At 43.9% G+C, this 23,219-nt stretch overlaps 2 protein-coding genes across 12 annotated transcripts in view; one reads left to right on the top strand and one right to left on the bottom strand.

The window, feature by feature from the left end:
- Positions 1-8,453, bottom strand: part of Cfap61 (cilia and flagella associated protein 61) — a 278,920-nt gene extending 270,467 nt beyond the window's left edge. For 2 of the 10 annotated variants that reach the window (XM_008762286.3, XM_039106619.2), the window contains exons 1-2: positions 8,355-8,438; positions 3,878-4,029 (exon numbers count right to left, since the gene is read on the bottom strand). In XM_008762286.3, the coding sequence (XP_008760508.2) occupies positions 3,878-4,020 (143 nt within the window). In that variant the 5' untranslated portion in view covers positions 4,021-4,029; positions 8,355-8,438. Of the gene's footprint in view, positions 1-3,877; positions 4,030-6,444; positions 6,562-8,354 lie in introns of those variants that run through there. The other 8 variants (XM_063285003.1, XM_063285004.1, XM_039106616.1 and 5 more) reach the window with 6 other exon arrangements.
- Positions 8,152-23,219, top strand: part of Crnkl1 (crooked neck pre-mRNA splicing factor 1) — a 43,256-nt gene continuing 28,188 nt past the window's right edge. The window contains exons 1-13 of one of the 2 annotated variants that reach the window (XM_063282973.1): positions 8,152-8,647; positions 10,024-10,176; positions 10,670-10,761; positions 11,554-11,712; positions 12,323-12,489; positions 14,742-14,920; positions 16,087-16,257; positions 17,312-17,503; positions 18,125-18,184; positions 19,058-19,138; positions 20,485-20,724; positions 21,821-21,922; positions 22,535-22,783. In XM_063282973.1, the coding sequence (XP_063139043.1) occupies positions 8,597-8,647; positions 10,024-10,176; positions 10,670-10,761; positions 11,554-11,712; positions 12,323-12,489; positions 14,742-14,920; positions 16,087-16,257; positions 17,312-17,503; positions 18,125-18,184; positions 19,058-19,138; positions 20,485-20,724; positions 21,821-21,922; positions 22,535-22,783 (1,896 nt within the window). In that variant the 5' untranslated portion in view covers positions 8,152-8,596. The remainder of the gene's footprint in view (positions 8,648-10,023; positions 10,177-10,669; positions 10,762-11,553; positions 11,713-12,322; positions 12,490-14,741; positions 14,921-16,086; positions 16,258-17,311; positions 17,504-18,124; positions 18,185-19,057; positions 19,139-20,484; positions 20,725-21,820; positions 21,923-22,534; positions 22,784-23,219) is intronic. The other variant, NM_053797.2, reaches the window with a different exon arrangement.

Here is a 23,219-nt window from a genome sequence, read left to right as displayed (position 1 = left end):
TTCTTACTTTTTGAGACATGGTCTTCACCATCTTTGTAAGCTCCTGGGGTCCTCTTGTCTCTTCTCCAGCACCTGTCTTGCTTTGGGGGTTTGGGGGGGGGTTGAGTTTTTTGTTGTTGTTCTTGTTGGGTATTGTAGTTATTAGTTGGTTTCAGTTGTGGTTTTTGTTTGTTTGTTTGTTTGATTGATTGATTTCCCTGTATACTTCTTGGCTGTCCTGAAACTTATTCTGTAGACCAGGCTGGTCTCTAAATAAATAAATAAATAAAACAAACAAACAAACAAATAAATAAGAGAAAGAAAAGAAAAAGCCAAGTGGTGGGGTGCATGCCTTCAACCCCAGCACTTGGAGGCAGAAGCAGGCAGATCCCAGCACCAGTATTAAAGCGTGAACCCCCACACCCAGCTTTTCAGGTGAGGGTTAGACTGTGAACTCACTCAGGACTTCACATTTGTGGGGCAAACACTTTGCTCACTGAGTCTTCTCTCCAGCCCAATTGATCCATTTTCTAACCATAAACTAACCTTCAATTCTGGAGTCAATTTGCCCTGCTTATGACATACAGCAGTGTATTTGTAGCATGTATGTGTGGGTACACATGGGTATATGTAGGTGAGCACACTGTCACTGTCTTCAGACATGCCAGAAGAGGGCATCAGATCCCATTACGGGTGGTTGTGAGCCACCGTGTGGTTGCTGGGAATTGAACTCCACGTGTGTGCAGGTAGAAAGTGCCTGTGCATCTGCAGAAACCAGAGGGCATTTAGTGTCTTCTATCACTCCTCACCTTGCCCCTTAGAGGTGATAAAGCTCCAGTGACCTTCATGGCTGATCTCCTCAGGGCCAGGCTCACAGTTATATACATGAGACCATGTCCAGGTTTTGTGTGAGTGCTGAGACCCAAACACCAATTCTCATGCCTGCGTCTCACGTGCTCTCAACTGCTGGGACATCTGCCCTTGTCCTTATTTGTCTTATGCCTCAGTGAGTTCACATGCACTGAGGTCTGCCAGAATCCAAGGACTATGGTGCCATAGATATTGCTTCATTTTCCACTAGGTCCGTATCCCTCCTCCCCCATCATACGCCCTCTCTCAGTAGTTTCTTCAAGGGACTTCCCCAGCTGAATAGTCACATTTCTTCTGGTTCTAGTGACTGTTTTGTGTTATAGAAAATTTGGGATGGTACCACTAAAAAATATGTAAATCCAGGCATGCTGGTGTACACAGTAGTCTTTGCGTCCAAGGCCAGCCTGATCTACATCGTGGGATAGATATCTCAGAAAAGAAAACTGCTGACAAAAAGGGGGGGGGGACTTCCATTGGAAACATGTAAGTTTAAAGCTGTCATAGTTCCATCAAGAAGGCAGTATTTTGTAATTATACAGTGGCTTTTTTATTCATAGTAATGTTTTTTGTCCTTGAAGTATATTAACCATGAAGTAGAATATTATCTACTATTAAGAGAGCAATTCTAGGGGATCTAGAGAGATGGCTCAGTGGTTAAGAGCACTGACTGCTCTTCCAGAGGTTCTGAGTTCAATTCCCAGCAACCACGTGGTGCTCACAACCATCTGTAATGGGATCTGAAGCCCTCTTCTGGTGTGTCTGAAGACAGCAACAGTGTACTCACATTAAAAAAAGGGGGGGGGGAGCCATTCTATGTTTTTGGAAGAGATCATCGGTAGCAAATCTCTTTTCCCTGGTTCTATTACTTTAAATATATGCCTTCATGTTTTTGCTTTGTTTTTTCATCAACATGACCATCTTAACCACTGCACTAAAGACTTCTGTCCATACACATGTATTCTGAGTATGGATATGTGTGAGAGTTTCCTCTCATCTTACATGATTTTAATACATCCTTCATTGTATGCCTTTCTCTTCTCTTAGCCTTGTTGTATGAATGAGGTCCCCCAGGGCTCTAGTTCTCAATACTCCCGGCAAGCTGGTAGTATTGTTCCGGGAGACTGGAAACTTTGAGGCATCTGACATCGCTAGCAGAAGTAGGATGCCTCGGAGGTTCTATCTGCCTTTAGTTGTGACCAGAGCTGTCTGCCCCCTGCCCTGCTGAGACATGAGTAAGCCATGCTACAAGCTTCCACTCCATGCCCCTTCTACCATGATGGACATCTGTACCCTCTAGAACTGTGAGCTCAGATAAATCTCCCTTCTCTCATGTCACTTCTGCCTCAGATTTTGTCACAAAGAAAAGAAGAGTAACTAGAACCCTTCCCCTCTTTTACTGCTGGAGTATAAATTCTACTCCATTTTCTCCTCTACAAATCCTACACTACAATCTGTAGGCCTATTGTTTTCACGATGATTGTAACTAAATGAATGAATTATATACATTTTCAAACAAAACATTTACCTTCTGCATGTGTAACAAACCACTAAAAAAAACTTACAGACTTAAGGTAATGACTTATGACTGGTCTGTGATTCTTTGATTTTGTGATCAGAGTCAAACGTGGCTGTGGCTAGAAACTGAAGACTCAGTGACTGAAAAGGCTGACACGACTGGCTGGCAGGAGATGGTGGCTATGGGCTGAGCTGAGGCTGTCATGGACACTCACCTGTGGCTATGGGATTTAACCATTATCAGCATGGCACCTGAACTCTGAGAGGGAGAATTACTAGAGACTTAGGAGAAGTTGCAGGATTCTCTGTGCCCTGGAAGCCACAAAGTCTCACTTCTGCTGCTTTCTATGGGTTGCCCAGAACCATGCTTGACTCCATGTGAAAAGGCACAACATGGGGGCATGAACATGGGGTTGTATATCACAGAGGTGAGGTACAACCTTATGAGATATAAAGCAATAGGCTATGTAATATTTTGAAGAAAAATAAGGACCTGATTGAAAGGTTTTTATTCCTGGGCCTACAGAGGGTTTAGATAGATAGACAGAGAGATGGATGGATGGATGGATGGATGGATGGATGGATGGATGGACAAACAGACAGACAGATGTGTTAATATAAGTGATCGACACACACATATACACACACAACACACAATACACACACACACACATACAAACAGGCAGAACAAAAACTTTGAAGAAAAACATTTATTCATTTATTCACATTTCAGTTTAGAAGAACAGTGGTGGTTAAGAGAAACCTGGGCTCGGTCACTTCTGTAAGCCTGACCCTCAACAATCGTCCCATCCTCATCCATCAGATGGGAGCAATAGCAGGTAGCTCAGAGAGCGGTCGGGGTAACTCAATGACATAGTCCTGGTAGGCACAGAGCCTGCCGTGCAGTAAGTTCTCCATACATGATCATGCTAATAATGTAGCCCAACTGACTGTATTCATGAGCGGGGCTGGTGAGGTTTCAGCTCAAGTCTGCTTGACTCTAAAGCCCATGAGAAGTCTTCAGTTTACACACCATTAGAGGACACGGGGGTTGGCTATCCCCTAGATTTCTTGCTAGGCATTTTCTACTGTGCAGTGAACTACCATGAGCACAAGGGAGTGGGGTCCCTTTTTGTCGCATGATACTTGTTTTTTTTTAATATGTATGTATGTATGTATGTATGTATGTATGTATGTATGTATGTATGTATTATGTAGTATTCTGCCTGTACACCAGAAGAGGGCACCAAGATCCCATAACAGATGGTTGTGAGCCACCATGTGGTTGCTGGGAAATGAACTCAGGACCTCTGGAAGAGTAGTCAATGCTCTTAACCACTGAGCCATCTCTCCAGCCCCACGATAAAGTTTTTAAATGGTGGCTGTTTCCTTGCTGGGGATTGAGCCCAGGGCCTTATGCATGCTGGCCAAAAGCTCTGTCTCTAAGCTACATCTCCCCAGCCCCGCAGTAACGCTGACAAGCATCCTTGAACTTACTTAGCTATGCACTTACAGCAGATAGATGATGTTGAGCCTCCCAAACAGCTTCTGAGTAAATTTTCTGATGAGAGTTTTGATACAGAAGATGTCCTGGGATTCTGTTCTTCGGCAATGTACCACCTCAACCTTCCCTCTGGGAGAAGTAAGGATAGACATTTTTCTCTCCTGTGCTCGAGAGAGAGAGAGAGAGAAGTCCATTGTTAATCTCAGATGGCAGGCTAGCTCGATTACAACATGTATGACATTGGACAGTTACTTAATTTCATGTGGTCAGAGTAAACCTGTGTAGGGGGACTCGGGGATTCAGGGGCCATATTTTCTTGGGTGGGTGGCTATAACAACTGTCATTGCAAACCTGCTAAAATGCTGCTCTCCTAGAAAATGAACTGAGAACTGGCCTGTCTAGAACTTCCTACAACTATTTTAAAACTGCTTTACATATTGAAATGGATTATTAACAGACTTGACCCACTGTGGCAGCAATACAGTCGTCTTATAAGGAAAATATTGACATACATTCCAAGTAAGAGTTTACCCTTATAAAACTGAAACCCTAAAAGACAGCAATCTTAAGAGGTTTAATGAGACAAAATAAAGTCTAAACAAGAGAGCATCTGCTTCTTTAAACAGTTTTCCTGAGGGGTCACCATGTTTTGGAACCCTGGGTTCCAAACCCATTCCAAGCCATAGGCTTTAATGTTTTGGAAATGTCTCCCCAAAAGCTCATGTATTAAGGGTTCAGTCAACGACTTGTGCTCTTGTAGGGAAAGAACTCTGGTCCTTTGCTGTCTTCCTTGTTGCTTTGTGGCCACCATGAGGTGAACAGACTTCCACTGTCCTAAGTTCCCATCATGATGCTGCCAGAGGCCCACAGCAACAGGGCTAGGTGAGCATGGCCAGACAGAGTTTTCCAGAATCAAGAGTTTAAATCAACCACATTTTCTTACAGGCTCCTTACTTTTGTCCAAAAAGTGGAAAGCTAGAAAATCTATCAAAGGCTTGAGGAGGTCCGTCACAGAGAGTTGCTCTCTGTACTACGCACATCTTCCCCACAGTCTTTCTCAGCAGAACCCTCTAATGGCTGCAGCGGCAGAGTGTCAGGGGTCCAGAGATTTTGGGGGAATTCTACCAACAGCAACAGTAGCCCACAAAATGGTTTCAATTTTCACTTAATATCTTGAAGCTTGTCTGCCTTTTCTTTCCATCTCTTTCCCCTTCTGCTCCTCCCTCCCTTCTCTTCCAAGGGCAGAATCATTACATACTAATGGATCAACTGAAATCAGGGCAGTCAGCTTGGCAAGGTCACAGTGCCTCAGAGAACAACACGAAAGCATGCTGTACGCAACTCTTAGCCTCCTGCACCGATGACCACGGTTCTGACTTGTAGCACGCAGTTGATCTCTGCTGATTTTAAATCATCATATGGATGGAATTATATAGCATGTGTGATTTTTTTTTAATCACAAGATGTACCCCGTTACTTTCTTTTTAAAGCTTAGATATTCCAAAGAAATTGAATGCTGCAGGGCCCTGAAATGGACTGTGCTCATCCCCTGTTGAGGAAACCAAAATTCAGGGAAAGAAGGGGCTTGGCCGAGGCCATACACATGTGGTCAGAATAAAAGCGCTGGCCTCTCAGGCCAGCACTGCCTCTGCCATTCCCCACGATGGGCTCTCTGGGCAAAGGGCCCCTCTCGTCATTGTTCCCCAGGGCTTCAGATCAAAGCAGTACTGGTTTTCCTTAACTGCGAATCTTCAGTGAAAAGTCTAAGATGGAGTTAACTAGACCGTGAGAAGGCAGCAGGGCGGCAGGCTGGAGTCCTCACGCGGCCTTCCCACCACCAACTTCACAGGCTTACAGAGCAGTTTTATCAGCACCTTCAAGGCCAACATAGCTCCTGGGGATGGCTCTATGTTGCTCAAGCTTATAGAAATTAAGAAGCATCAAAAATGTCAATGTATTCATTTTTTAACAGTTTTACAGTAAGTGAGCAGTGACGCCGGCCAGCTGTTTCCGTAGCCCAGGCATTTAGCAAGCTCTGTGAGCTGAGTGCAAGAGGACTTGGGCTTTTCATAGAGCAGGGTGGGAGAGAAGCAGGTCCCCAAGTGTGATGTGATCTGTGTGTGCAGCGTTGGTGTTACGGTGACTGTTGTGGTTAACTAGAGGACTTGTGCTGTTCCTAGCTCCGCCCAGCTGTTGCCTAGTGGAACCACGGACTCAGAATAGAAGTACTTCATGTTACAAACCTTGGTATCTAGGTAACATCACCAAACCTGGGATATTAGCTTACTCTTCCCCATTCTCTCTTATTTTAGCAGCTATTAGCCTGACAGGTAGTTTTACATTAGGAGAGTAGCAAAAAATAATCTCAATGTATTTAATGTCTGGGAAAAAAGATGATGTTAAATATTTGGATGACATAGTTTAGAGCTGTGGCAAATATTTTCATATTGGCTATACTCATTTGTAGTTTGAAAAGATTGCGAAAAAAAGTTTAGAAAGGATAGGTGTGATGTCATGACATATTTTTCCCCAAATACTAGAGTTGGGCAACTATGGAAATTCCCTTAAACAATTACCTGTTACCAGGTGTGGTGGTGCCGCCTTTGATCTCAGTACTTGGGAGGCAAACACAGGTAGATCTCTGGGGGCTTCCAGGCCAGCCAGGGCTACACAGTAAGACCTTGTCCCAGAAAATGAACAACACCAAAGACAAACAGACAAACAAACAAACAAACAAATCACCATCACCATCACTACCAATAACAAAAATTCATAAGGACTAAATTAATCCTCTAATAAAGACAGAAGTTTAAATGCATGACACTTAATAAAAGTCACCAATCTGAAGAGATCTATCACTCCAACCATCTACCAAGACCTACAGAGACATTAAAAAACAGGCCAACCCATCCCTGCTACCTAAGTCCAGTGTCGCTACTCTCTCATCCCCTAAGGCTCAGGGGATCACTGTCAGAGAGGAGGCAGTATGTGAGAGCAGGAGGCAGTGGATGACTACAGAAAACATCTGGACACAGCAGCAGAACACAAAACCTGTGCAAACTCAAGCCAGACCAAATCCCCACATGGAGAGTTAGGCACAAATCCCATACCTGGCAGCAGAGAAATTAGCCATTTTTAGCTGCTGGAAAGCATGAGTTTTCTCTAAGAGTCTACCATTCTGGTAAGTTGACCAGGCTCCAATGGAAGACCACATATCCAAAAATATCTGGGCAACACAAATTGGTCTTAAAAGGTTGAAAACCAAAAGGACACAAAGTTGGGTAGATAGGGAATGGGGTAGATCCCGGGGAAAGCTGGAGGAGTGACTATGATTAAAATGCAAAACTCAAAGAATTTTTAAAAAATGCTTACAAAAATGAGTATTGGGCTGGAGAGATGGCTCAGCGGTTAAGAGAACTGACTGCTCTTCCAGAGGTCCTGAGTTCAATTTCCAGCACCCACATGGTGGCTCACAACCAACCATCTGTAATGGGATCTGATGCCCTCTTCTAGTATGTCTAAAGACAGTGACAGTGTACTCATATAAATAATAAATCTTTAAAAAAATTAAAAATTGAGTATTGGCAGTCAAAGGCTCAAGGGGAGAAGGATGAACAGGCAGTACCCTGAGGATCTTAATGGCTTGGAACTCTGTAGATTATAGAAACAGCAGACACAGACTATCTTGCCTTTGTCCTAAATCTCAGACAGTACAAGGGTGAACTGTAACAGCCTTTAACTGATAATGTGTCAGTGTAAATTCACCAATGCTGACGATGAACCACCGTAGGGGTGGGAATGGATCGTAGAAAGCCCTTTGAGGGTGGGGAAAGAGGGAGTAGGAGAAGCTCACCTTCCCAATTTTACCGTCAATCTCAAAATTTTTATTTAAAAAAATTATCTTAACTATATGCTCAGTAACTCTGTTTCTGAATGTACGTCGGATAGTATACATACTAACATCTAGCGAGCACTTTACATAGACAGATTTTCTCTTTAATCTTAAGGAAATAGGTATTTCTCTCATTTTATAGTCAAAGGATAACAGAATTGAAATAATGAAAACAAATTTACAGACTAAAAATTTGGTTTTTGTACCAAATGTACCAGTTTCTGTAGATGCTTTGCTACTAATTTCCACCTTTCTCTAACATCTTGTTGCAAAAATACCTCTATTTAAAAAAAAAAAAAAAAAATCCACGTTTCAAGATCATTAACTTGGCCCAATCGCGAGGAAGCCCGAGACGAGGGGGCGGGGACTCAGAGACTACAAATCCCAGCATGCACCGCTGCCCTGGCAGCTGCTTGCAAGGCTGTGGTTTCCTCCGCGCTCTTCCCTTCTCCCTCTTGTTTCCACTTCCGAGATGGGTTCCTACGCCCCTTGTCAGGTGCCACTACCTACAGCTGCACGCATCTTAGAGACGGACCTGGGTGAGCCCTCGCCGCCCGAACCCCATGTCCCTGCGGCGCAGCCCGCGCTACCCACCTCACCCGCAGTCCCAGCAAGCGGCGCTGCTCCTCTGAGGACGCGCACACGGTTGCTACGGAAACGACGCGGCGTTTCCCCTGACTGGTGAGGCGGTCAAAGGTCGCCTTGGCAAGTTCCGGTTCCGGTTCCGGGATCTAGTTTGTTGTGGGCTGGCTCTGTGGTGCTGGCCGCGGGATTTTGAGGCGTGTATCTGAAGTCCGGGTGTGGGCCAGGGTCGCTCGCGTTCCGCGGCTACAATCATGGCGGCTTCCACGGCAGCCGGGAAACAGCGGATTCCTAAAGTGGCCAAGGTAAGCGACCTCGAGGAGCCTCAAGCACAGCATCTGTGGTGTGGGGCACTAGAGATTCCGGACAGAGATCTTTGTGCCCTGGTCCAAGAAGACAGGTGGTCCATGGTGAGGTGGCACGGGGTCTTGTCACTCCGAGTTCGTCTCGCGTCTGCCCAGCCTTCGTTCCAGGGTGGTATTTTTGTGATGCAAAGCATCAGTTCGGTTCGGTAAACTCATTGCTTTTCCTAGTCTCTGGGGGTCCCCTACTTTTACTCGAGGCTACAGTGCTCCAATAAAACTGGAGGAAGGGCGAAATAGCAACCTTGATAGATGTAGCCTAGTCCCGTAGACTATGCTATAGGCAAGAACCAGAAGGGTGCCAGTAAACTTGAGGGTAAGCTTTGTGAAGGAAGCTAACACTGGAAGGCTGCGTCAAAGTTAGGCAGTGGAGGGGATGGGAGAGGACAGGCTCTGTGCAATGGCATCATTTAGGTTGGACAGTAAATTATTCTATTTCCAACGGTGGCTGATACTTCACCAATGCTTAATGAATATCAAGTCTTGCACTTAGCCATTGCATACAATCTTTCTCTGGTTTGATTCTTCTAGGGCCTTTTGGTCTTGAGACAGGTTCTTATTTCCACATGTAATTGTAAAAATCTAATGTGGTAGCTTTTCCCCTGCATCCTGAGTCATAAAAACCATGGTATGTGTCCTGGCTAGATTTTTTGACAGCTCGACACAAGCTCAAGTTATCTAGAAAGAGGAGTCTGGACTAAGAAAATTCATCCATAAGATTGCTTGTATGCAAGTTACTGATTGGTGCAGAGGGCCCACCCTACTTGGGCAGTGCCATACCTGGGCAGGTGGTACAGAGTAGTATGTAAGAACAGACTGAGCTTAGCTTGTATATCAGTCATGCCTCCGGCTTCCTGCCCTGACTTCCTTTCATGATGGACTCGTGGTCCAGTTGTGTAAGCCAGTCAATCAGCTCTCTCCTCTGCGGGTTGTTTTTGTTGGTGTTGTTCTATCACAGCAGTAAGAAAGCAAATTAGAACAGTATGTTTGCACTCAGGGTCCATCTACCTTGAACACGTTTGACTTGTGGCTACCGTGTTGGAACTAAAGCGCTTACAGGCTATTGGTGGAGACTTTGTAAAAAGAACAGTTTCAGTTGGCCTAAAATGTCATGGAAAACCAATTTGTCCACTCGAGGGGTTAGAGGAGTTAGTTCTCTGAGCAGGTGATAAAGAGGAAGTGGTACGATTTTCCCCCTGCCCCCGGTTCTGTCTCATGGAGAATTGAGGGTGTCATTCAAAGATGGCATCTTGGACTCATTCTTAGATCTTGTGTGGAGAACACTACCCAAAAGCAGGAATGTCTCTTTGTCCTAACAGGTGAAGAACAAAGCGCCAGCAGAGGTGCAGATAACCGCAGAGCAGCTCTTAAGGGAGGCTAAAGAAAGAGAGCTCGAGCTCCTCCCACCCCCACCTCAGCAGAAGATCACAGACGAGGAAGAACTAAACGATTACAAACTACGGAAAAGGAAGGTGAGTCTGTTAAGAATGCACTGCGTACGTCTGTCCAAGTCGCCCCCCACAGTAGGAGCGAGGGCCTGGGAGAGAACTCTGAAAGGGCCTATGTGATCGGACCTCAGGCTAGTATTTGGGATTATTTAATGCACTAATATCGTGGAAGTCATACGTAAAATTCTACGAGTTACCGAGCACTTGAAGGTAATGTTAAAAGTTGTTTCAACATTCTTATTCTTAATGAGAGTAGAATTTATTAAAGCACTCGTTGTTAATTGCTACGGAGAACAGCAAAGCGTTCTAAAAGACACACCTTACATTTTTCTTGATGTCACCATAAACTTTAGAGAAACACCTGTCATTGTCCCCCTTCTGGAGGAAGGTTCTTGTTCCTCAGCATCTAGGATATATTTTCTCTTAGAAAGAATAAAATGAGTGCTGTATATTACAAGGGGGAAGCAAAGTCATTTTCTCTTTGATACACTCTCTTCACTCCCCTTTTGCCTTTCAGACTTTCGAAGATAATATAAGAAAAAACAGAACTGTGATTAGCAACTGGATCAAATACGCACAATGGGAGGAAAGTCTGAAGGAAATTCAAAGGTAAAGTGCCACGACTATAGTAACTGTCTGCAAAGAGTGTGCAAGCCAGCGTGTGAGAGCTGGGAAGAGGAGAGCAGGGAACTGTGCCGTGTCAGCAATTTCCAGCTTCTTTCCAGGGAGCTCTCTGAGGCACTCACTGGGAAGGACAGTCAAGGGGGTGTCTCAGGAGGTTCTAGATGTGGGTCTTGCTGCTAGTACTCCTGTCGCTAAGAACAGTGTTTTGTCTGTTTTCTGTGTTAATTGGATATTGTTTCAAATATAGGAGTGTTCTCCTGAAATCTGTTGTCAAGATAAAAATCATGGTGGCCTTCACTGCCCGTTGACTAGCCTTTCTACCCTCGTACCCATGTTCCACTGTGACCATGTCCTTGCCAATCCTGAGCACATCATTGCTCATTACTGTGCCATTTGTTTGCTCTCTGCCTTGACCCCTTGAAGGCACCTTTTCTTCACCAACCTTGACTTCTGAACAAACTGCAACTATCTCTCCCATTCTCAGTTCCAGGAGCTCCTGCAGCTTAGCCTGTTTCACCAAACATTGCCATTTCTCTCTCTGCTTCCTGTCCAGACCTTGCCTATGCTGCTTATAACATTATGAAATAATTGCATGCTGTCTCTCCTAAGGACTGTGCAGTAACTTGAGAACATCATTGCTTTTCCTCTTCTTATGACTAGAAGTTGGCCCATGATAGGTGCCTTTACAACAAAGGAGGGCACTGCAGCTACTGTGAGGTAGCTGTTGCATATCTTATAGGTGCTGCCTTTGATGCTCTCCATATCTCATTGGTTAAGGGCCCGATCCATATACGAGCGTGCTTTAGATGTCGACTACCGAAATATCACACTCTGGCTGAAATATGCAGAAATGGAAATGAAGAACCGCCAGGTCAACCATGCCCGAAATATCTGGGACCGTGCCATAACAACCCTGCCGCGAGTCAACCAGTTCTGGTAAGCTGCTAATTGCACAAAGCAGTCTTCACGAACTAGCAAAGTACCGCTTGGCTTGTGTATGGCTTTTATTTGCAGTTATAATAATTGTATATGTTGAATATTATATTCTACTTTTTTAAGAATATGCTATTTTTTAATGTCCCGTAATCTATGAGTCATAATTCTAATGTTCCATAGCTATGTAATCAGACTTAAATGTTTAGTACAACTTTTTACTCATAAGAAACTTCTTAATGAAGCCTCCCTCCCCCATGGTTAATTCTTTTTCAGGTTTATTTTTAATAAGAAAACATTTGCTTAAACATCTTGGAAAGATAAAACTTAAAATCAGCCAGGCATTGGTGGCACACACCTTCAATCCCAAGAATTGGGAGGCAGAGGGAGATGGATATCTGAGTTGGAGGCCTGCCTGATCTACAGAGTTCCAGGCTAGCCAAGGCTACAAAGAAACCCTGTCTTGAACAAAACAAAACAAAACAAAAAACCGTAAAATCTTTGCATTTAACAAAGCATTAGAAGTGTCAGAGTGAGGGGGATCGATCACTCAGGCTTTGCTTTTCCTGAGTCCTTTGACCACAGCAGGCGTGTTTGAATGATTCCGTGTCAGGTACAAATACACGTACATGGAGGAGATGCTGGGCAATGTTGCCGGTGCTCGTCAGGTGTTTGAGCGCTGGATGGAATGGCAGCCTGAGGAGCAGGCCTGGCACTCCTACATCAACTTCGAGCTGAGATACAAAGAGGTGGAGCGGGCCCGCACCATTTATGAACGCTATATCCTTTGAATGAGGGATTACTGGTACATGGCTGTCATGGGTGTCTACCTCCCAAAAAGATGTCACAGTAAAGATGTAGCTATTAACGTGATGCTGGGGGGCAGGAAGGCAAGTTTCGTTGCTTTCACAATTTCCTTTAGGGTTAGAAATTAGATAAAAATGTGTAGACTGGGTCATTTGAGTCTTTTCGGTGATATTGTGGGTTCGTTTTTGGTTTTTGCAGTCTTGGCTGCTAGAACTAGAGGTCTGTGTTGATCACTAGCACTACTTTATTTTTATGATTTATTATTAATTATATATGAGTACACTGTAGCTGTCTTCAGACACAGCAGAAGAGGGCATCAGATCCCATTACAGATGGTTGGGAGTCACCATGTGGTTGTTGGGATTTGAACTCAGGACCTCTGGAAGGGCAGTCAGTGCTCTTAACCACTGAGCCATCTCTCCACTACTAATGGAGGTCATCCAGAGGTTCACTGCTTACTAGCTGTGACTCCAGCTAGTAAATGACTCCAGAGTCATCCAGTTCCTTGAGCCTTTGTGTCTCTTCTAGACAAGAAAAATTAAAACTAAATATGGTGAAGTCTGAGTATATGCCCATGGATAGAGCATGTGCCTAGCATATTTTGAGGCCCTGAGTTTAGGCTTCAGCACTATAGAAAACAGGCCAATGTTAGCAAGTATAAGACGGGGTTTGCGAAGGCACTGTTATACAGACCTCTGATGCTCATCACCCAGAGGCGCCCTATTTACAAATTGCCACACTTGTTAAAATTTGTTTGGAGCTCTCAAATTAATAATTGCTGTGCTTTAGCAGCCATTCGTAGACATGTATGGAACAGCGAACATTTTGTGTCGCTCGGCATACGATTCCTAGCTGAAGTCCATTTCAGCGGTATATAGTAATGCCTGAGTGTGAAGGCAGGAGTGACCCAGACCGTGTCCACAAGGAGCTCTCTCCCTCTCTGAAGCCACCCTGAAGCAGCTGCTTGACGCTCTGAACCGCATCACACATAAGTAGACGACATAGTTGACCAAGGCCTGTGTTTGGATCCACAGCACACATGTAAAAAGCTGCACCAGCATATATGTGTAACCCCAGTACTGGGGAGGTGGGGCAGGGGGATCACTCAGGCTACTAGCTAGCCAGTCTAGGTGAATAAGCTCCAGGCTCAGTGAGAGGTCCCTTATCAACTAAGGTGAAGAGCAATGGAAGAAGATACCTGATGTCAGCCTCTGGCCTTTCGCCCCCGTGTGCACAGACACCCCCGCCCTTCCCCCACACACACAAGAAAATAGGCTGTGCTGGTTTTAGAATTTAACACTGTGTTCTGTGGGAGATGTGTGCACATCCCTCCTAGGATCAGTGGTTTGACTTTCAGGGACTGAGGAATCTTACTGGCTTTCCAGAACTTCTGTAAGCAGTGAGAACCGTACTATGAACATTAAGATCTCCAGTTGTCTCTACTCATTCAATAGTGGCTTACCAGAGGCTTGAGGAGCACTTGGTTTGTAGTAGATGAGACCCTAAGCACTTAATATTGTCAGTGCTTGTGAAAACTCTCATGTGCAGGAAACTACTCCATCCTACAAGTGAGGAAACTGATTAAGTAACTTGACCAGCGTCTCGGGTGGTAACAGGGGTATTTGACCCAGGAAATCAGCCTCAGAACTGATGTTCTTAACACCTTTGCTACCCTTGAATGTCTTTTCACTGTGGAAATTATTGGCTTCTTTGTGGAAGGCCATGTGCTCTGTTAATCAAATGGCAAGTGAAGACTTTTCTCTTTAGCTAGCAGCTTTCTTTTCGTGGCAGTTTACTCTTTCATTGTGGGTAGACTGCTGTAATGAGCATTTAATGCAGTAGGTACTTTTTATTGACCATGTTCTTTTGGCCAGAAAGTGCTAGTTTCACAAACATTCCCTCACTTAATAAAGCAATGGTGAGTGAAGTTGATGCTATTTTTCCCTTTCCACACATGAAAACCCTGAGACAATCAACTTGTTGAAGATCATATGATTTGTAACTGGTTCAGGTTTTCTTTGGCTTCAGACTGTTTGTCCCATTGCTACAATACTGAGTCAGCCCAGAAGGGAGAGCGAATGAGTAAGGTGAGCCTCGCCTCACAGGTTAGCTGCTAGCCTTCTCTGAGTGTGCTCATCCTGTCGTGTTTTGAATTGTCGAAGTTTGGGAGGTGAGTAAGGCTTGGGTTCTGTGTTGGTGCCTGCTCTTTCCTTCACTCCCCGCACTTGTGCTCGTGCACCCTGCTGTGAAGAACTGGATCAAGTACGCTCGATTTGAAGAGAAGCATGCGTATTTTGCCCATGCGCGGAAAGTCTACGAGAGAGCAGTTGAGTTTTTTGGGGATGAGCATATGGACGAACACCTCTATGTGGCCTTTGCTAAATTTGAAGAAAATCAAAAAGAAGTAAGTCTCAATGAATTCATCTCCGTTTTATTTTATTTGCGTATCCACAGAGAAAATGTTTTCTAGATACAAAAACAATTTAATACAGAACAGCACACATTTATTGCTGAGCTCTCCATTGGAGCTGAGTGGTCATGTACAACGACTGTCTTAATTTCACTCTGCTTTGTGTGAAAATTACACCTTTAAATATGAATACCTGGAGTTGGGTGTCTTAGCACATGCCTCCAATGCCACCTCTCAGAAAATTGATGATTGACTCAGGCTGAGGCAAAGCTTAACTTTGAAGCCAGCATAGTACATAGACCTTATCTCGAAAACACAAAAGTGCATGTGTAGCCTCTTGAGAGCCATTTGGTATCCTGATTCAAGGGTCTTAGGGATAATGAGCTGGGGAGGCAAAGAACCAGTGCCCTCAAGCAGAGGAAACAACGTACAATGGGAACACAGATTGCCCCACAGATACGCCAGTTCCTCTCTTCCATGGTGTACACAGAAAAGAATAGAATTGGAGGGGTCAGATTCTCTCTAGGAGCCACAGATTAGAGGGTTTTCAGTGGGACAGTGACCTTCTGGCTAGTTTATGAAAATATTTTGGAGCAGGGTAGGGGCATAGCAAGAGCAGAGGCGGGGTGGGGGAGATCTGAGGATGAAGCTCCGTGGAAGAGCACTTGTGAGCCTCAGTCGAGGTCTGGGTTTGATCATCAGCACTAATTACCAAGGAGCAGGTGATAAAACCGGGAATCCGGTGAGATTTTTTCAAAAGTTCTCAGAAAAGGAGGTGGTCAGTAGCAGGAGAAAAGGGCAGTTGTGAAGAAATTAAAAGTCGGTTGACACTTGTTCAGAGAGTCAATGAAGCAGAGAACAGGAGAGGAACCAGAACAGACTCGTGGGGCTTTGGTCATGAGCAGGCATGCCATGAAGGTGTTGCCTACCAGCCTGAAAAAGGACCCAGGATGGAGAAGCTTTATGACAATATTACATATGGAAGCATTAATATAGATCTATAAATGTAGAGCTATAAATACAGAATTATTATATTAAATATGAATCTTTTCTGATTGAAGCCTCAAAATTTAATTTATAAGTAATAGGTTGTAGTTATTTTCAAGGCGTGACTAAAATGAGATTATGTTTTAGATGATAATCTTCCTACCTGCTTTTAGTTTGAAAGGGTACGAGTTATCTACAAATATGCCCTGGATAGGATTTCCAAGCAAGAGGCCCAAGAGCTCTTTAAAAACTATACCATCTTTGAGAAGAAGTTTGGTGACCGGAGGGGTATAGAAGACATCATCGTGAGCAAACGGAGATTCCAGTATGAAGAAGAAGTGAAGGTGGGCACTGCTGTAGATGGTTCATGCTGTTAGAGGTCTCTGGGCTGGTGCACGTGATAGCAAGTGGGGCTACTGATTACTCTCTCGATGACGCCTCTAACAGACTTGAGCTGTTTCAGGCAGATTAGAGTAAACGTGGCTGGTGGAAAGGAGAGCAAGCCATACTTGGATTTACTCTGCCATTCCCAGGTGCAGACACCTTTAACTAATAGCAAGCTGAAGAAATGTGGGTCCTAACACTTGGGAGATAGAGGCAGAAAATTGTTAGTTCAAGGCTAGGCTAGGTGTCATATCAAGTCTATGGCTGAAAAAAAAAATGTGGCATTTATTTGAGCTCATTTTTGGAGAAGGATGGGAGGGTCAGATGGTTCTAAACACCTGCTCTGCACGAGCAAGAGATCTACAGTAGACAGTCTGTTCTTAAGCTCTGCAGTTTACCAATTTGATTTCAGTCAAAAATAGCAGTGTTTTCTCTCACTGTTCAGTGTATCTTTTGCTTAGTCAGATTGAGATAGCTCCGAGCAAAGGACTAAGTCTGGTGTTAATTACAGTGGTAGATCAGTAAATGTGTTCAGAAAAAAATGACTGTTGATTTAGAGTCTGGTATATACCCATTATAATTTCATTTTCAACATAAGGGTATACAGTCATATGTGTAAAAAAGTACATGTATACAAGTTGAAAGCTATCCACGGTAGCTCAAACCAATGTAGTCCCAGGACTGGAGAGGCCAAGGCAAGATAATTGTCATGAGTTCAAGGCTAGCCTAGGGTGTGGAGTGAGACCCTGTCTCAGAGACAATGGAATGTCATTATCAAGCAGTTCTCATACTTGGTGGCAGCAGAGGAAAGAGTCTCTGCTTCGAGGTCCCTACCTTTTTTGTCCCTTTTGTATGATCTCAGGCATGATGTTTTAAAAATGAGATAGCAGGTAAAGATCTAAAGGAGAAAATTACTAAAATATAGAAAGTTTGGTGTCTCCTTACAGTTCTGACAGCCTGTGAAGTCTGGCTCTTGGTTCTGTGTTTATCGGTTAAGCTGGGGTCTTTTTCTAGGCTAATCCACACAATTATGATGCATGGTTTGATTATTTACGCTTGGTGGAAAGTGATGCAGAAGCGGACACTGTGCGGGAAGTCTATGAGCGAGCCATTGCCAATGTGCCACCCATCCAGGAGAAGAGGCACTGGAAACGCTACATCTACCTCTGGGTTAACTACGCACTCTATGAAGAGCTGGAGGCCAAGGTGAGAAGGCGAATGGGGGCAGCCATGAATACCTTTCTTACCCCAGCATCATGACCTTGCCTGCTCTGTGTATTAACCGATAGCTACAATCTTTGAGACAAACAGTTTTAAATTTTTTTAGGGCCCTAGCAACCAATTTACATCATTCAAACCATGCCTGTTAAGACATAGGGGTGTTTTGTTTTAAAACTTTGAGGCACAGTAAGATAGATAACATTTAAAACTTGAAACAACCAGTGAAGCAGTTTAATTACTTATAGTTCCCCAATTTGTGTTTTATCACAAATAAAGATTAGGGCCAGATTGTATATTTTTGCTTTTGGTAAAAACCAAGTGGCATTTCCAGAAGCCAGTAATAGGTAAAGACTATCCTCTGTTCATCTGAGACTGTAACATCTTTCTGCTGTCCAGCTAAGGTCTTTCTACATTGATGCATTCAAACATGGCCACATTATTACTCTTAGAAAAAGTTTGATGATCAAAAGTAGTTGCTGTTTTTGACCATAAATCAATTTTTAAAAATAGTGTCTTGAGAAATGGAAGTCTGTTTTTACTACAGGTATGAAATAAATTGACAAAATAAATATTAGCATTATTTATCTATTTCTCATATTAATACAGGATCCTGAGAGGACAAGACAGGTGTATCAAGCATCTTTGGAACTAATTCCTCACAAAAAGGTACACTTGCTGGATCAAAATCACATTTTATTATGTATCAATTGAATTTTCAAGTGAGTGGCACCATTAACAGTCTATTATGACACGTCAGTAATGCAGTTACCAGTGTAGAAATCCTGAGGAGGGTGGGGATTCAGAGAGGCAGAGTGGAAGAAAGAAGACAGAACACATACATAGGGATTCCAAGTGGGTCTTTTGATAACTGAAAGCTTGCTTGTGTGCTTGAACACATGATGTCTTTGCATATGTTAAGATGTTTACCTCTACCGCATTTCCCAAAATGCAAAACAAAAGAACAGTCCTGCTTTGGAAGTGCTGACTGAGTTGAGGTCTTAGAAACAGGACATTTACCAGCTTATAAGCAGCCCATAAAACATTGAAAGCAGAGGCTGCCGTGCTATGACGTGCGTAGGACGGTATCCATCTAGGTCATCACACATGTGTATATACAGATTTTTATTATATTTATTTATGGGAGGAGGGCTGTGTATGTGCCGTAGATCACTTTGGGAGGAGTGGGTTCTGTCCACCACGAGATTAAATACAAGGGCCATGCTTGACAGCTGGTACTGCCATTCCCTGAGCCGTTTCACCAGCCTCTTGGCGTGCTTTTAGTGTTGATAAATGCCATCTTTGCTTAAAACCAACAAACTGCATCCCTCCTCACCCTGAAATCTTACCATAGCTTAATTTAAATTAATTTTAAATATGCCTCTTAAACCAGATCTTTTTTTTTTTTTTTTTTTTTTTGGTTCTTTTTTTTTCCGGAGCTGGGGACCGAACCCAGGGCCTTGCGCTTCCTAGGTAAGCGCTCTACCACTGAGCTAAATCCCCAGCCCCTAAACCAGATCTTTTTGTGCTTGTGTTTTGTAGTTCACGTTTGCCAAAATGTGGTTATATTACGCACAGTTTGAAATAAGACAGAAAAATCTGCCATTTGCCAGAAGAGCTTTGGTAAGTAAAGAGGATTGGCATGTGTCAATGAGACTTATGAGGCAGTTCAGATCTTCATGCTTACGGTTTGTATGGTTCCTACCGAAAAGAAGCAACGAAGCCGGGTGTGGCCTCCCTGAACTACATAGCAAGACCCCATCTCAAAAAGGAAAAAAAAAAAAAAAAAAAAAAAGAATACAGCAGCGGGTGGAGCAGCAGAAATGTATCTAGTATATGTAGACTGGGATAACTCAGAGACCATGCTGGGCTTTGAGAATACGTGACTTCTCAGTGCTCATTTGAAGTGGGACATAGATGTGGCCCCTTCTACAGCCATTGAAGGAGACGGGGTAGAAGAAGGTGAACAGGATGTGGGGTGGTATTGGGAAAGGTCTTCTGGGCAAGGTACGACTGCTGCCTCAATCACAGCAGCATCAGTGGCGGACAAGAGACCTGCAGGAGATCAAGCCATCCTGCTAGAACTGGACAGGGTTCCTGGGACGCCACCTCCAGCAAGGGCTATGGACAGCTGGGGACTGCCGAGGGGACGCAGTCATTTGCTTCAGGGGTGTAGCTGATGCTGGGCTTCCCCTGTTCATGCAGGCAAAGTTACCTGTACTCAGTGTGACACGAAGGCGGGCAGAACGTGTTACAGGGGCGTGTAAGCGGGGAGTTAGGGGTGAATATGATCAAGGTACATTGTATATGTGACAAATGTGAACTTGTCAAGAGATACAAAGACAGCACTTAAGCCTGGTGCTGGTGGTGGTGCAGGCCTTCAATCCCGGTGCTTGAGAGGCACAAGCAGGCAAGTCTGAGTTCAAGGCCAGCCTTGTCTACAGAATGAGTTCCTAGACAACCAGAGCTACACAGAGAAACCCCGTCTTCAAAACAAAACAAAACACAAACAAAACAAAATCCAAGAAATGTCTATAGCTACCAGTTACTAGATCTATCCCCAGGTTAGTAGTCTGAATGCATCTTCCTTATAATTTGTCATAAAATGTCTCAGTAGGATAAATTACTATGTATACATACAATTGGTCTTCAGATTAATTATTTGCTTCCTATGGGTAGTAGTAAGTCAGGTTTTATTCAAAGGTTTGTATGTTTGACATCCGTATTTGTTAGGGGATCTGGGGAGGTATAAAATCCAGTAGTGTGTCATTCTGCAGTAGTGCCTGTAGCTGACGAGGCCCCAGTGTCTGTCATCTGAGTGCCTGGTGAGTGAGAACTGGATGATAGCAGAGCAACAGAAGGCCTGCCAGACTGACTCGAGCACAGGATAGCTTCTAGGACAGAGCCACAAGGACTGAGGTTGAACCGTGCATGAGTGTAACAGTGCTCTTGACCCTTTTATTCTCCAGGGAACTTCCATAGGCAAATGTCCCAAGAACAAGTTATTCAAAGGTTACATAGAACTGGAACTGCAGCTTCGAGAATTTGACAGATGCAGGAAGCTTTACGAAAAGTTTTTGGAATTTGGACCTGAAAATTGTACCTCGTGGATTAAGTTTGCAGAATTAGAAACAATCCTTGGTGATATTGAGAGAGCTCGGGCAATCTATGAATTAGCCATCAGCCAGCCACGCTTGGATATGCCAGAGGTGAGATCCCAAGTTGAATGTATTTTAGATAGTTCTCAAGTATCCCCTTAGCTAACCATGTAAACAAAGTATAAACATGACCCAGCTATTATAATATTATAGTCTTCCCACTCTGATTAGGACTCTGTTGAATAAGAAAGTGAAGAGGGGAGCGTCAGCAGCAATCCCCACACAGCTGACGGGGAAGGAAGGGTAAAGGGGACAAAAGGACAAGCCGGTAAGGAACCAGCTGTAGGCCTCACATCCGGAACACAGGAAATGGGGGTGGAGACTACATAGCTCTGCCCTTAGGGTAGTTTTGCCTAAAATATGATCTTCCTAGATTCTACTGCAGTCCTGGCCTGCCTTCAGTAAAGCCACAGAGAGCACTGAGCCACTGCCAGGACTGCCTGGAGCCTCACAGAAGCCACAGGACTGCCCTAGCCTCCAGTCAATCTTGTACTAACATGATCCTACATCAGGGCAGAGCTTCCTACACGGCTGATCTCACCTGTGGCTCAGTTCCTTTACTCTACTAGACTGACAGCTCCCTCATCCTTGCCCTTTTTTGTCCTTGTGACTATGGTGGGCAGTTCATGTTTTGAACTCAGGGCTGGAGAGATAGCTGCTCTTCCAGAGGCCCTGAGTTCAATTCCCAACAACCACGTGGTGGCTCACAAACATGTGATATGATGCCCTCTTCTGGCCTGCAGGTGTACACGCAGATTGAGCATTTGTATACATAAAATAAATAAATCTTTAATGTTTTTAACTCAAGTGACAAGAAACTGGTATTGGGGTAAGAACATACAGTGGCTAATTTGGCCTATTTTCTCCCTAAAAGTTAACTCATGGGCAGCATCATGAAAGTACCTGGAATTCTTGACAAGTTTTTTGGTTGTGTTAAACGTTTAAAAAGAAAATGTAAACCTGAATCCAAAGCGTTTTTTCCTATCTAAAATTCTAGTTACATTTTGACAAGCTTCTAAATGCTAGTATTACCACCCACATGCAGTCTAATTGTTGAAAGTCTTGTTCCTGGATATAGGTCAGGATGGCTGAACTATCGGGGCATGTGGCTTTCTTAGTGCTAAGACTGACCCATTATTTTTCTTAGGTACTTTGGAAATCATATATTGATTTTGAGATTGAGCAGGAAGAAACTGAGAGAACACGAAATCTTTACCGACAGTTGCTTCAGCGAACACAGCACGTCAAGGTATCCTGTACCTTTTCAGTAATCTCCCATTTTATTTGTACAGCAGTTTTACTGTTTGTAGGCAGACTATTTTAAATGACTTTCTTGTTCTTAGAATCTGTTGTTCTCAGAGGACTTAAGAATAGTAAGCTTAGGGGCTGGGGATTTAGCTCAGTGGTAGAGCGCTTACCTAGGAAGCGCAAGGCCCTGGGTTCGGTCCCCAGCTCCGAAAAAAAAAGAACCAAAAAAAAAAAAAAAAAAGTATAGTAAGCTTAAGATCATTGTTTAAGCTGCACATGAATCTCTTGGGAATCGTGGGTTTAAAGAAGTTAAATTTTCAGGGTTGGGGATTTAGCTCAGTGGTAGAGCGCTTGCCTAGGAAGCGCAAGGCCCTGGGTTCGGTCCCCAGCTCCGGAAAAAAAAAAAAAGAAGTTAAATTTTCTCCCAGAATTTTAAAACGATGTCAGACACCTAAAAGCAGAGGACTGCTTCCGTACTGACTGACGCTGAAGCATATGTTCAGTGTATCAGTCTGTGGTACATTCTTAGTGGACGCATCATGAACTGAAGAAACTAACTTTATGACCACTGCTTCTGTCTTCTGGGTGACATAATCTTCTGGGTTTCTTTAAGGTATGGATCAGTTTTGCTCAGTTTGAATTATCTTCTGGGAAAGAAGGAAGTGTGGCTAAATGCAGACAGATTTATGAAGAAGCTAACAAAACCATGAGAAACTGTGAAGAAAAAGAAGAGAGGCTTATGTTGCTGGAGTCCTGGCGAAGTTTCGAAGATGAATTTGGAACAGTATCAGACAAGGAGAGAGTAGACAAACTCATGCCAGAAAAGGTCAAGAAGAGAAGAAAGGTCCAGGCTGACGATGGGGTAAGGGCTCAGTACTGTTTATTCCTCTCATGTCGAAGGAGTAGAAATGCATCTGACTTTGAAATCTGCTTTGAAGAAGTATTTGAACATTCAAAGCAGATGTAGACAGCCTGGATAAGGAGCCCCTTGTAGTCTGGCTACTAGGAAAACAGCCAGGGTTGGAAAATGGGAGGGCAGGGGGGCAAAGACTTCTGAGTGAAGGCAGAGTCTAGGAGTTATATGAAGCCTGCTGTTTGTTGAATGAAGGTGGGGTGGGGTGGGGTGGGGTGGGGTGGGGGAGCTTCACCTTCTAGACAGGAACCAATCTTGAAGCCTTGTAGGGTAGAGCAAGTTTGGTGGGAATCATTGAAAACTTTTATTTATGACTAGAGTGCTGGCATCTCAGACAGGTGGACTTGAGAAACTTAGGTTGATGATGATCCAGTGGATGCTTTTA

This window comes from Rattus norvegicus, chromosome 3 (assembly GCF_036323735.1).
Source record: "Rattus norvegicus strain BN/NHsdMcwi chromosome 3, GRCr8, whole genome shotgun sequence".
Taxonomy (NCBI): Eukaryota; Metazoa; Chordata; class Mammalia; order Rodentia; family Muridae; genus Rattus; species Rattus norvegicus.
This window is presented reverse-complemented; position numbering and strand designations above follow the sequence as displayed.